General features: G+C 41.1%; 1 protein-coding gene across 4 annotated transcripts; it reads left to right on the plus strand.

The window, feature by feature from the left end:
* The first annotated feature begins 2,722 nt into the window (after positions 1-2,722).
* Positions 2,723-12,120, plus strand: LOC131256601 (protein FAR1-RELATED SEQUENCE 5-like). 4 transcript variants are annotated; one of them, XM_058257521.1, is made up of 7 exons: positions 2,723-2,929; positions 5,482-5,554; positions 7,121-9,726; positions 9,851-9,943; positions 10,680-10,761; positions 10,844-10,933; positions 11,751-12,120. In XM_058257521.1, the coding sequence occupies exons 3-5, from the start codon at positions 7,139-7,141 to the stop codon at positions 10,720-10,722; spliced, it is 2,724 nt and encodes a 907-aa protein (XP_058113504.1). In that variant the 5' UTR covers positions 2,723-2,929; positions 5,482-5,554; positions 7,121-7,138; the 3' UTR covers positions 10,723-10,761; positions 10,844-10,933; positions 11,751-12,120. The 4 variants fall into 4 exon arrangements, with proteins under 4 accessions (XP_058113504.1, XP_058113502.1, XP_058113501.1 ...); XM_058257519.1 differs by having other exon boundaries at positions 2,724-2,929; positions 7,064-9,726; positions 10,867-10,933; XM_058257518.1 differs by having other exon boundaries at positions 2,724-2,929; positions 10,867-10,933.
* Positions 12,121-12,546: the final 426 nt, after the last annotated feature.

The following is a 12,546-nucleotide window of genomic DNA, read 5'->3' on the forward strand; positions in this document are numbered from 1 at the left end:
TCTAATCCCACACATGAGTATTTGCCAGCCCATCTAAATGCCAAACCACCTGCTGGTGGATCACATGGGTGTGAAATCCAAGTCATCCATCAGGTGGGCCCAACCATGTAGATGTCCTTTATATATATCTATGTATATAAAATCATAGGGAAACAATAGATGAATATAAGAAAAGCGCCAAGATTTTCTAAGCCGTCCATTGTGCCCCATGTGAGTGACCCATCTGATGGATGGCTTGGATTGCACTTAATGTGCAACTTAAAATGTTACTCCCATGTGTTTCTGTCAAAACCAGCATTCGAGTGCGAGTTTGGGAAACAGATTGCAGCATGTTTGGTGATCACGACCGTTCTTTTTATGGGCTACCAAATGGACACAGGGCATACTCCAGAAAGAAAAAGGGGATTGGACTGGGACGGTCACAACCCACAGCAGCTGGACGTACCTTATTTAACCATCATGGCCCACCAGCTGAATTTATTTTTGGGTAAGAACATCTAAAAGGTCAGACCTTCCTAATGGACGGCTTGGATATTGCACCTGTCCGTCATGGTTAAATGGCCCACTCCCTATTATAGAACTGATCATCCAGTGGGTCCAACCTTGGATTAGCTACAATGCAGATGTTACCGTCACCGGATGATCAAACCGTTAGATCAAAAGGACCTTTTCATGGCAGATGTGCACCGTTGATTTTTATTTTTATTTTTTTTGCTTTGACAGTCCCCATCTACAGATCACGAGTGGGGGGCAGCTGGGATCATCTTCGTGAACAAATCCAGGTGGGCCCATGTGGTCAACGATTACCATCAGTGCATTATGGGGACTGATCCTGTGAGAAGCGGATTGGGTGGTGACCGTGATGTGGGGCCCACCGAGATGCGTGTGTTTTATCCACGCCTTCCACCTGTTTTGCCAGCTTATTTTAGCCATTAACCTAAAAAATCAAGTAGATCCATGTCACAGATGGACCACACCACAGGAAACAGTGGTCGTTGACCATTAAAACTTCCTGGGGTTACAAAAGTTTTGGATCAAGCCTATATTTGCGTTTCCCTTCATCCAAGGTTTGTGTGTCCCTATCAACAGATTGGATGGCAAACAAACATTACGGTGGGCCCTAGTAAGGTTTCACCACTGTTTCCTGTGGTGTGGTCCACTTGAGCTTCGGATCTACTTCATTTTTGGGGTCATGATCTAAAATGAGCTGGAAAAATGGATGGACGGCGTGGATATAAAACACATACATCACGTTGGGCTCCACAGTGGTTTGGGGTCACCAGCCAATCCTCTTCCTTATAGTTATACAACACAGGGAGATGATACGGTGTAGCCCGAAGAACCGCAGTATGGTAGAGCAATCTTCTCCAAAGGACACGTGTTACGGTGAAATACTGATCGGGTCCACCATTCATATACTGGCATCAGGACGGATGGCTTGCGTGTTAAAAATACAACACATGGGACAATCCTGTCCGTTAATTTTTCTACAGTATATCCCGCTGCCAATTTGACCGTTAACTGTTTTTTTAAAATTTATTTCAACTGTCAATTCACGGATTCAATGGATACGATTGTCCAATAGAATACATTTTTTTGGATGCGTAAACCATCCATACAAATCCCTGCATATGGACGGACCTGATTTTCACATGGCACTTCCACGTGTCCTGTATGGAGATGGATCTACCATATTACAGTTCTTCCGGCTCCACCGACCAATCATCTCCACTCTCCAGTCTTGTCTTCTCTCATGAAGAAACAGAAGAGTTGAAAGAGAGAGCTTTTGATACTCTGTAATACTGTGATGGATGATACGCATTCACTTAGAAATTACTAAAAATTGTATATTTTTCTTACAAGTATTGCAAATGAAACCATCCAGATTATGCGTACCAGTTTAGATGTGATCACCTAAATATCAGATTGATGGACATTTATTGGACGGTAATAATGAAAAGCATCCAACGGTCTCATTTCAACAAACAAGTGTCCATGAATCAAAGGTTAGGATTATTAAAAAATAAAAATTTTGGCCTGTAAATTTGGAGCTACTGGGTTCTAAAACGTCGGTTTATTTTCGAATAAAGTATGCCGCCTAAGTTCCAGCGTATGAAGCGTCATATGCAGCCGGAGTATCAAATAAGTCCCCACCGTTGACGGTGCGGCCCTAATCGTGGGGCCCACCTTGATGTATGTATTCTATATCCACACCGTCCATCCGTTTTTCCAGATCATTTTAAAGTAAGACCCCAAAAATGAAGAAGATCCAATTCTCAGGTGGACCATACCACAGGAAATGGTGGCGATTGACCGTTAATTGGCTATAAAATTTTTGGATCAGGCTGATATTTGCTTTTTTTTTTTCTTTCCTTCACTCAGGTATGTGTGACATTATCAACAGGTTAGATGGCAAATAAAAATTATGGAAACGTTACTGTGGGCATTCAATAACCACTGTTTCCTACAGTATGGTCCACCTGAGATTTGGATCTTTATTTTAGGGAATTTGCTCTAAAATGATCTGGAAGAACGGATGGATGGCGTGGATATAGAATACATACATCAAGGTGGGCCCCACGGTAAGGGGCCGCACCGTCTGGGGTGAGGCCGAGCAGCACCTAATCCGCTACGGAAGTGAGAACCGGCCTAAGATGGACGGCCTGGATCCAGTGCCCATTTTCAACGTGTAAATTTCTTTACTGGTGCGACGAACTCCCCTCCATGATCCAGCGCTCTCGATCAGAGTCCACTCTCTTCTCTTCCGTTCTCCGCTCCTTCGGATCCTAAACTATCAGTCGCGTCGCACCGGATCTCTCCCACCGCTTCTCCTCCAATTCCATCTCGATCGAGATCGGAGAAGTAAGAAACAGGAACGCATCCGTCGCGAAGAACCAAAGACAAAAAAAGCACTTATTTCCCAAGCCAGGTTCTCTCTCTCTCTCTCTCTCTCTCCGTGGATGAAATCGTAGCGGTTTTAGGGTTTCATGTGTTAGGGTTTTGCGGATTTCGTTTCCATCTTGGAATTAGGGTTTTCTCTAACAAGATGGATCTTTAGCAGCTATTTGCATGGTCTTGGTTTGATTTCCTTAGAAGGATTTTCCCTGTTCAGGCGCGCCGGACTGAGATGTTTCCGGCGCCCATCACTACTGTATAGCTAGCCGCATGCTAGAACCGCCCATCTAGTCTGCCCTACCTTGGATAATCAACTGGTTCAACCACGAGTTGGACTACTGACTGTCTGATTAGTGTCCTTCGAATAAGAATGGAAATGGCTACGGTCCACAGTCAACTGACAATCTGTTGATTGAGTGGTTAAGATCGTCTAACAGGTGTGATTTCCGAGAGTGGCTCATCAACAGTGGGGCCCACTTGATGATGGTCAATGGCTACGAGTGGTGGGTTCATCGGACTGCCTGCGTCACTGGAGACAGCTTTATTTTTCTTGTGGTGAAGGGTGGTGGTCTGTAATTCCAGTGATGGGATGTGGGCCCTATCACTTCCACATCGCTGTTCATGACTAATGTTCTTCTAGCTAATGTGTTTGGATTTCTAATAGAAAATTTGAAATGATTGAATTTTTGGGAGACAAGAATAAGATCTGTGAACTTTGTCAATTGCATATTTTGCATTAACCATATGCTTATTTAGCAAAATATTTTCATCTGAATTCCAATGTTGAATTTAGAAGCTATTTAGCAAGGTGGGTTGAAATTTCTACATGAGAGGCAGACTCTCAATGGTGTTTTGGTGGTGAATGAATGTATGCATTCAAGGGCAAAAGATGGCATAGCTGGGAGCCTGTGCAGAGTTGACATGGAAAAAGATCATAATCATGTTGATTGTAAGTTTTTATTATACTTCAGTAGTGGAATGGGTTTTGAGCGGAAATGGATCGGGTGGATGAAAGAATGTACATCATTGATGGTTTTATGTATCTTTGATTAATGGATCTCTCGCAGATTACTCCTCAAGCTCAGGAGGTCTTTGGCAGGGGATCAATTATCACCTCTTCTTTTCTCTTTGGCAATGGAGAGCTTTAGTGTGATGACAGACATGGATTCTAGAATCAACCTTATCATTAGATTTAGAATTGGAACCAGAAACGGTGCTGTCTCATCTCCATTTCATAGGTGATATGCTCATTTTTTGTAGGGGCATCCTTCCATTAGTTATTAGATATGAGAGGCATACTTTGGTGCTTTGACGGAGTTTTAGGACTTCAGGTGAACTTGGAAAGATTACGTCGATGGGAATTGGCTCAAGCGAGGAATTAATTAAAAGTCTAGCTGAGCGAATCATCATTGTCTAAGCCCTGTCCCATCTACTTGGTGCCGGTTACATGAATTCTATTCCGCCATTCCACTCTTTCAAGGACCATATCCTCATTTCAAAATTGAATGTCCCTTGCTCTCTTATCTTGGTCTCCTACTTGGGTGCAATTCCAAGGAGACCGTGTTCTGGGACTCATCGTTGAAAGGATGGAAATGAAGCTATTTTGATCAAGGATTAAAAATCAGAAAGGATGGAAACCAATAAATCATCTATATTGGCTGATAAGGCCCAATCTGCGATTCACACGATGAAATTGCACACATGGTATGCATACGCCTTGGGAGTGATGCACATTGTGAATGAGGGGTATCCATGTGTGGTACCTGTGTGGTACCTATGTTGTGAAGAAAGGGAAGGCCGACATAACAATCTCAGCCTTGCAACTAACAAGAGTGATGAGGACGGTACGATACATTGCAACAATTGGAGGAATAGAAGATCATTGACAAATGATTGATGACGGCGTCGATGCAATAGGTGGGGGAGAATGTCATGGACCCATCATTCACAAGGGATTAAATCAGGGACTTAGTTAATTATGCTCTTCTTAGACAATAGAAGCTTTGATATGCTGTGTAGAGGAGGCTAGGGTCCCATAGAGTTGTGTAGAGTAGTATAGAGATCTTTGGAATACTCTATAGTTCTCTAGTTAAGTCTTATAGAGAGAGTAGTTAAGAATAATCTAAAAGGCTTCTAGGGTGTTCCTAGCTGTTGGACGATCACCACATGGCACCTCCTTGCTAGTGGTGTCCATAATGTTTGTGGGTCTAGATAAGGTGGGGTCCTAATTTGTAACTATCTTTAGAATCCTTTGAAAGTTGTAAGCTTTGGTGCTGTTGAGTAATAGAAGCATTATTCCATTCTCTCATGTGTGGGGTTTGGTGCATAACGCTTGGGTTCTGCACTTGGGGGATGGGTTGACTCGTCCACGACCAGACTATGAGTACGAGTGTCGCATGTTCTACACTTAGGGAAGCACTTGTGCCATGACACTGGTTCTTCCTAGTCTTGAGGTTAGCCAATTAGGTGGATTAAAGGCGGCTAGCTAGAGAGGGAGTAATGTGGGGGTTCTCTTGCTATTGGTGCCTCGATATCTTTCTTTGATTCTCTTATTCATTGTGCTAATAAAATTTTGTTGGCTTGCAGGAGAAACAAAATCCTGAACCATGGGCCCGCTTGTCTGAACTTAAAAAACAGAGTACATTGTATAAAGCCTCAGGTCATTGATCCATTGATTCCTCTTTAGTTCTTTGCCATTGCCTTATGCAAATACATTTTTCTATATCTTATGCATTTATGAAGTGAATTTTTTTATTTTTTATTTTTAATTTTCAATACCATCATATACTTGTCTAGACATGTCAGCACACAGCGTTTTCTAAAGTCTGCATGTCCTACATTAACACACATGTCCAAGTTACATTGGATATATTGATGGGGAATTGTATGATACGTGGCCTGCAGGTTTGCAGAGTATGTGCCTCCAAGTGATATGGATCAGTTATCCACTAATTTTCAGTTGAGTCCCACAGGATAGATGGACCATGCCCCGAAACTCTCTCAAATAGGGAGATCCCTGCGATCAATATTAGACCTTCTTCAGTTGAATGTGGATTGATGTCGCATCTCTTTAGCTGTCGATGCGTAGGCCATAAGTTGAAAGATTATTATAGATCTATCAAGGGAAATTTTGAGCCATAGTCCATCCATGGTTGGAAAGAATAGACCTAGTGGTTTGTATTGCTGAATTATACACTTGTCAGAGTTGAAAACCAATGTATACTCTGCAGATATGTAAGCCATGTTTCATACAATTCCTTATGGTGGATTTCTCTATGTTCAGTTGGTTGTTTGGTGGCCTATGGAACTTGGAATTTTGTTTTATTCAATAATATTTTTCAGACTGTATTGAAATTTGAACCATAGGTTCTTGCTAATTTCTATTTATAGACCATCATCATCATCTAAGCGTTATCCCCATTAATGGGTTCGAACCCATGGCTCAGTGGTAGACAGAGTGCGTTTCAACATCGAGGTCATGGGTTCGAGCCCACGACACCTTTCAAAAAATAAAATAAAAAAATTGGGGTCAGCTACATGAATCCTATTCCGCGATTCTACTCTATCAAGGCTAATTCTATTTATTGATAATATGAAAAAAGCAATGAGATATGAATTAAGTTTTTTTTTTCCTCAAGATATCCTTATTGATGTGTCCAACAACCGTGTCTAACATAGAAATCCATGTGAAAAGTTGAGTTTCTTCATCAACAGGTTTAACTTGTAATGCGTGCAGTCTGATGGATCATGGTTCAAAATATCGGCACATATGTATCTTTTGGAAAATTGATACCATGTATTTCTCACTTGCATTGCTTATATGAGAACAAGTTGGTCAAAATTTACACCTTATTGGTCAATAGATAGTGCATAGCAGCAGAGATATACCAATATGTATGTCTTGGAGCTGTCCGATACACACTCCAATGTTAATATTTTGAACCTCTAATGGAAAAATCAATCATTGCAGTGGTATCTGTTTACATTTCTCTAATTTCATATCTGAAACAATACAAGTAGAAGACCCAAATCTGGTGCATCTCCAGTTGTTCTGCTTGGTTAATTCAGGGTTTTGCACAGACTTTGAGAAAATTTTGGATTTTATGACAGTTTTATGTTGGAGACGGAGTATCTGTTTTTGTAACCTCTGTTCTTTGTATGTTTGCAGGGACGAGAAAGAGGCACTGGAATTTGCTATACTCTAACCTTATTGCGATGCTTGCAGGTTTGGCTAAACAGCGTCATGAAAGGTATCACAAATGAAAGTTATATGTCAAGAGAATCTAACATGGGTTCAGAACACATTGCCAAGAAATATCGCACAACTGTGGATGGTGTAGCTCGTATGGGTGAGGCTTTCCTAACGATGGAAACTCCTGTGAGAAGGACATCAGCTGAGTCCGAAGGACATTTAAATCTTGATCCATATGCGAGTGTCACTCCATATGTTGGTATGGAGTTTGAATCCGAGGAGGCTGCAAGGATATTCTATGATGAATACGCCTGGCGTACAGGTTTCAGCATCCGCACCAATTTCAGACGCCGTTCAAAGCGTGATGGAACCACCATTGGCTTGGTGTTTGTTTGCTCCAAAGAGGGATTCCGTCGGAGTCAATATCCAAGCAAGCGGCGGCCAACAAGGGAAGGTTGCAAAGCACTGATTTCAGTAAAGAAGGCAGATTCCGGGAAATGGGTGGTGGTAAAATTTGTTGAGGACCATACTCATGCATTGGTATCTCCAAAAGAATTGTCTCTCCATGAATCACGTGGTGCTCGTGTGGGGGAGATTGACGCAACAGGAACTGAATCTGAAGGACTTGAAATTCTTGATCCGCATGTGGGTATGGAGTTTGAATCAGAGAAGGCTGCAAGGATATTTTATTATGAATATGGTAAAAATGTTGGTTTTGGCATACGAACCAATTTAAGACGTCGCTCGAAGCGTAATGGGAAAACTATTGGCCTGGAATTTGTATGTTCCAAAGAGGGGTTCCGTCGCAAGGAATGCAAAAATATGCGAAGGCCAACAAGGGAAGGGTGCAAGGCAATGATTAGGATAAAGAAGGCAACTGGTGCAAAATGGGCTGTTACAAGGTTTGTGAAAGATCATAATCATGAATTAGGGACTCAAGAAAAAGTGCCCATTGCTCGATCACGTAGGCGTGGATCCAATCAATCTGGCAGATTCAACAACATTGGAGCTTTGCAAGATCATTCAAACTATATTCGAAGTCTTCGAGAGAGGGTCCTTGGAAGAGAAGCTCAATATGTGCTAGAATATTTCAAGCGGATGCAAGCAAAGAATGCCTCCTTCTTTTATGCAATACATGCTGACAAGGAATATAATATGACCAATTTCTTCTGGGCTGATGCTAGGTCAAGGATGGCTTACACCTACTTTGGTGATGTGGTTACGTTTGACACCTCATATAGGATGAATCAACACGGAGTACCATTCGCACACTTCATAGGGGTTAACCATCATAAACAACCTGTCCTATTGGGTTGTGCGCTGATGATAGATGAAACTGAAGCCTCATTTGTTTGGTTGTTTAATACATGGCTTGAAGCAATGTCTGAACACCATCCATTCTCACTTATCACAGATCAAGATCCAGCTATAGAAGCTGCAGTTGCAAAGGTATTCCCCAGAACCCGTCACCGTTTTTGTAAGCGTGACATCTCAAGCAGAATCCCAGAGAAGTTGGGTAATGTAGAGTGCCGGCTTGAAGATTTTATAGGAGATTTCTCTAAATGCATCAACTTGACTGAGTTAAATGATGAGTTTGAATCAGTTTGGCAGTCGCTCATTGATAAATACAAACTTGGGGAGAATGAATGGCTATCTTCTCTATATAAAAGCCGCGAACAGTGGGTCCAGGTGTACTTACATGACGAATCCTATGGTGATAGTATAGGCTCACTTTTCAACCGGTATATGAGTCCACACAACTCCCTTCAAATGCTTCTTAATCAATGTGAAAAGGCCGTAGATAGTCAGTACGAAAAGGAGCTTGAAGAGGACTTCAAAACAAGTTACATGAAACCAATATTGAAAACGGAATTGCCCATGGAAAACCAAGTGGCAGAAGTTTATACAAGAACAATATTCATGGAATTTCAGGAGCAGTTGTTTCAAAGTCTTCATCATACTGCAGAAATAACCAAGGATGGCCCAATTAACACGTTAAGGGTGGTAGAATTTGGGGTGGAGAAGAGGGCGTACACTGTTACGTTTGACGTTTCAGAAGTGAGAGCAAGTTGTAGCTGCCAAATGTTTGAGTATACTGGAATTCTTTGCAGACACGTCTTAAGAGTCTTCTCTATGAAAAGTGTTATGAAGCTCCCATCTCATTACATTCTGAAAAGGTGGTCAAAAAATGCCACAAGCGGATCCGATGAACGCGACACGGAAATGCAAGGGAGTTATCAAGACTCGTGGACTTTCAGATATAATGATTTATGTCGTCAGGCCATAAAATATGCAGGGGAAGCTGCAACAACTATAAACATCTACAGTGTTGCAATGCGTGCTTTGCGGAAGGCTTACGAAGAAGTTGATGCTGCAAAAGAAACTGATGGCATTGTCATGCAACCTGGCTATCTAGGCAATGGTGTTTGTCACCAAGACAATGTCTGTGCAGTGAATCTGCCTGATAATGTAATGGTGGACAGGACATTGGGTGATCGTCAGTATGAGAAAACTAAAGGGCACCCCTCCAGTAGTACTGGACCCACAGCAGAGGAGCAGCGAAAGAAGAAAAGAAAATGTCAGATATGCAAGTATCCTGATCATGACAAGCGCAAATGCCCATACTCGAGGTCTGCAGGGTAATATGAAAAGCTTTTCTCAATGGTTTCCATCTTTTTTACTTTTTTCGTTTTTTTTTTTCCTGGGGAGCTTCGAACCTTCTTAACCAAGTTCATCTGTCAATGTTTCCAACTCATTTTTCAGGGCTAATTCTAACATTGTTGAGGACATGCTTGAAAGTCAGCGCTTACATAGTGGTATGAGTGGAGAACAACTTGGGTTCTCCGACAATATTTCGTGAGTATTTTTTCTTTCCATGCATTCATTGGCATGTTTGAAAATTCGGGCCTATTTGGATTGTGGGAGAAAAAGAAAAGGAGAGAAAACTCGAGGGCCTGTTTGGTTGCTGGGGAATTGATTCCCTGGTTCTTATGTTTCCTGAGGGATGTTAGAGTTGGCCTAGTATTCCTGGGAAAATATTTAACTTCTGTTTGGTTGATATGCCGGGTTTTGTGGGGAATTCTGGGAAAGAGTAAAATTCTGTTTTAATTCCCTAGGTTTACGATTTCCCACTACAAGCTGGGGCATGGTTTTTTTTTTTTTTTTTTTTTTTTTTTTTAAAAGGAAAAGCTTGGGAATGGAATTCCTGGGGAATGTAAAAATCAGCTAAAAAGAGTGAACCAAACTTGGTTTTCATAAAAACCAGGGAATTACTAAGCTGAGAATTAAAAACCCTGCAACCAAACACCCCTCAAGGTTTTCCGTTGTTTAGACTTTTTTCGTTGTTTGGATAGGAAAGGAAATAGTGAGATCAGAAATGGCAATCATTGGCTTTCCATGGTCAAATTCTCACGCACAATATACGAGGTGAAAATTGTGGGAGGAACATGAGATTTCCATTTGCCATCAAAACAAGACTCAAAAAATGGAATCCATCGTTGAATAATCATTATTCCTCTTTTCCCACAATCCTAGCAGGCCCTTTGTTAACTTATCTTTTATATTCTGACGTTAAAATGCTCAACTGAAACAGGGTTGTCCATATGGGTGACAACAACTTCTTTCGATATGTATAGCCTAATCAGAGTCCTTCCTGAGCCAAAAATTATTTCAAGGTCTTTTCAGTTTGATTGCTATTTTCTAGCATCTAAAGCTTCGTATGTAGATTATGATTGGCTGAATTAACTATTGTTTTAGGAGTTCAATCATCTCTGTTGCAGGTTTTCCATGTAATTAGCTTCCAAGATTGCAGAATACCCATTTCCAATGAGCTTGTCATGCAATATGGTAATATTCATCCTCAAAACACCCATCACAAGTTTCTCTTGCACTTACCCCACTTCTCTCTGGGCAAATAAATCTGGCCAATTCCAAATGGTTGGTTTATAATTTATTCTTCATTTTTTCCCTGATGGGTTGTGATGTTTCCGCCTGAATTTTCCGCCTGTAACATGTCATTTTTTAAGCATTTCATTTCATGGTTATTTACACCCATGATTTAGTTAAAAACCAATTTTATTGCAGCATATAGTCTCACACGAGTTTGCTGTCTAATATCAAGGGCACATCCAATAAAGTCGAATGATGCCCTTAGCGTTTTTATTTTTAATTTTTTAAGAGAAGGATCTATGAGGTGTTATACAGGGTGCAAAAGCCCCCAGAAATGTGCAAGTACACTCAGGTTTTCAGATATCGTAAGAGGGGCCCATGTCTTAATGATCCAAACCAATCATCCGTGGGCCTCATTGTGGGTACCCCAGGCACCAAAAGAGACTCCTATATAAGAAAATACTAGCCCATCAATTGGCAGCATAGATTATTAAGAAGGAAAATACATCAACAGTCCACATCCAACCTTGAAAGAGAATAGAACCTTTCTATCTGGGGCTGTTTCATTGTGCATGATTGACCCCAATGGAGCCTTCTATATCCAATGTTCAGATCATTGAACTATGGGCTCCCACTTGCACAAATTGAAAACCCAAGTCTACCGCATTCGGTATACCTCTTTTAATTTCATGTTATTTTCCTTGATAATTTTTCCCTTTTAACCTCTTTCCTTTTATTTTGTTTGTTTTTTTTTTTTTTTAATTTTTTCATGCAGGATTGTTTGACCAAATGTATTTGATGGCCTACTTGGTGAAGCAATCAGAATGCAGATGGGCTCAATAGTGCTGAACTAAACATTTGGACTTGGGTTTTATTTTTTGTCCCCCCCCCCCCCCCCCCAATGGAAAGTGTTTCCATTACAGATCTGTTTAGAGTTGGGTCAGATATCATATGCTTGTATGTATCTGTTGTAAAATATGTGTGTATTTCATTAGAGCATTTGGTTCGCTTTGTTCATTGAAATGTGAAATCTCCAAATCTTATGGCCTGTTTGGTAGATGCCTAAAATGAGTTCATCTCATTTTATTGTAAAAATAATCTTGATGACCAACAATCAGCATTTCTAATGCATGGTACTTTTACCATTTTTCAGATTTCATATTTTGTTTTGAGGTAAAATGAGAAACACGTATAACAGTCCTTCCTTTGCCGCCTCCACCGCTAAAAATGAAGGTAGATGTGATGGCCACCTGCACATCTGTTGACACACGACACACCTAATCATAATGGGCACATGCCTGCAAGGCCAGTGCTATTCATTGGGTGGACCCCATTACACATCCCTTGGCCAAAAGGATAGCAGGTTAGACTGGTCGTCAGGTTGGCCATGTTTACCTAGGGTGCAGTCCATTGGTCAACATTTTTAAACCATCCATTTCTTAGTACGAGTATGTCCCACCTGATTAATGTTCCCTGCGGAATGGGTCAGCTCATAGGTCTTTGGAGGATTCTTAGTTGTGTATGTATTCCTTTTTTTTTCTCTCTTTTTTTTTCCCCTTCATATATGCATC

Source organism: Magnolia sinica, chromosome 9 (assembly GCF_029962835.1).
Source record: "Magnolia sinica isolate HGM2019 chromosome 9, MsV1, whole genome shotgun sequence".
In the NCBI taxonomy this organism is placed as follows: Eukaryota; Viridiplantae; Streptophyta; class Magnoliopsida; order Magnoliales; family Magnoliaceae; genus Magnolia; species Magnolia sinica.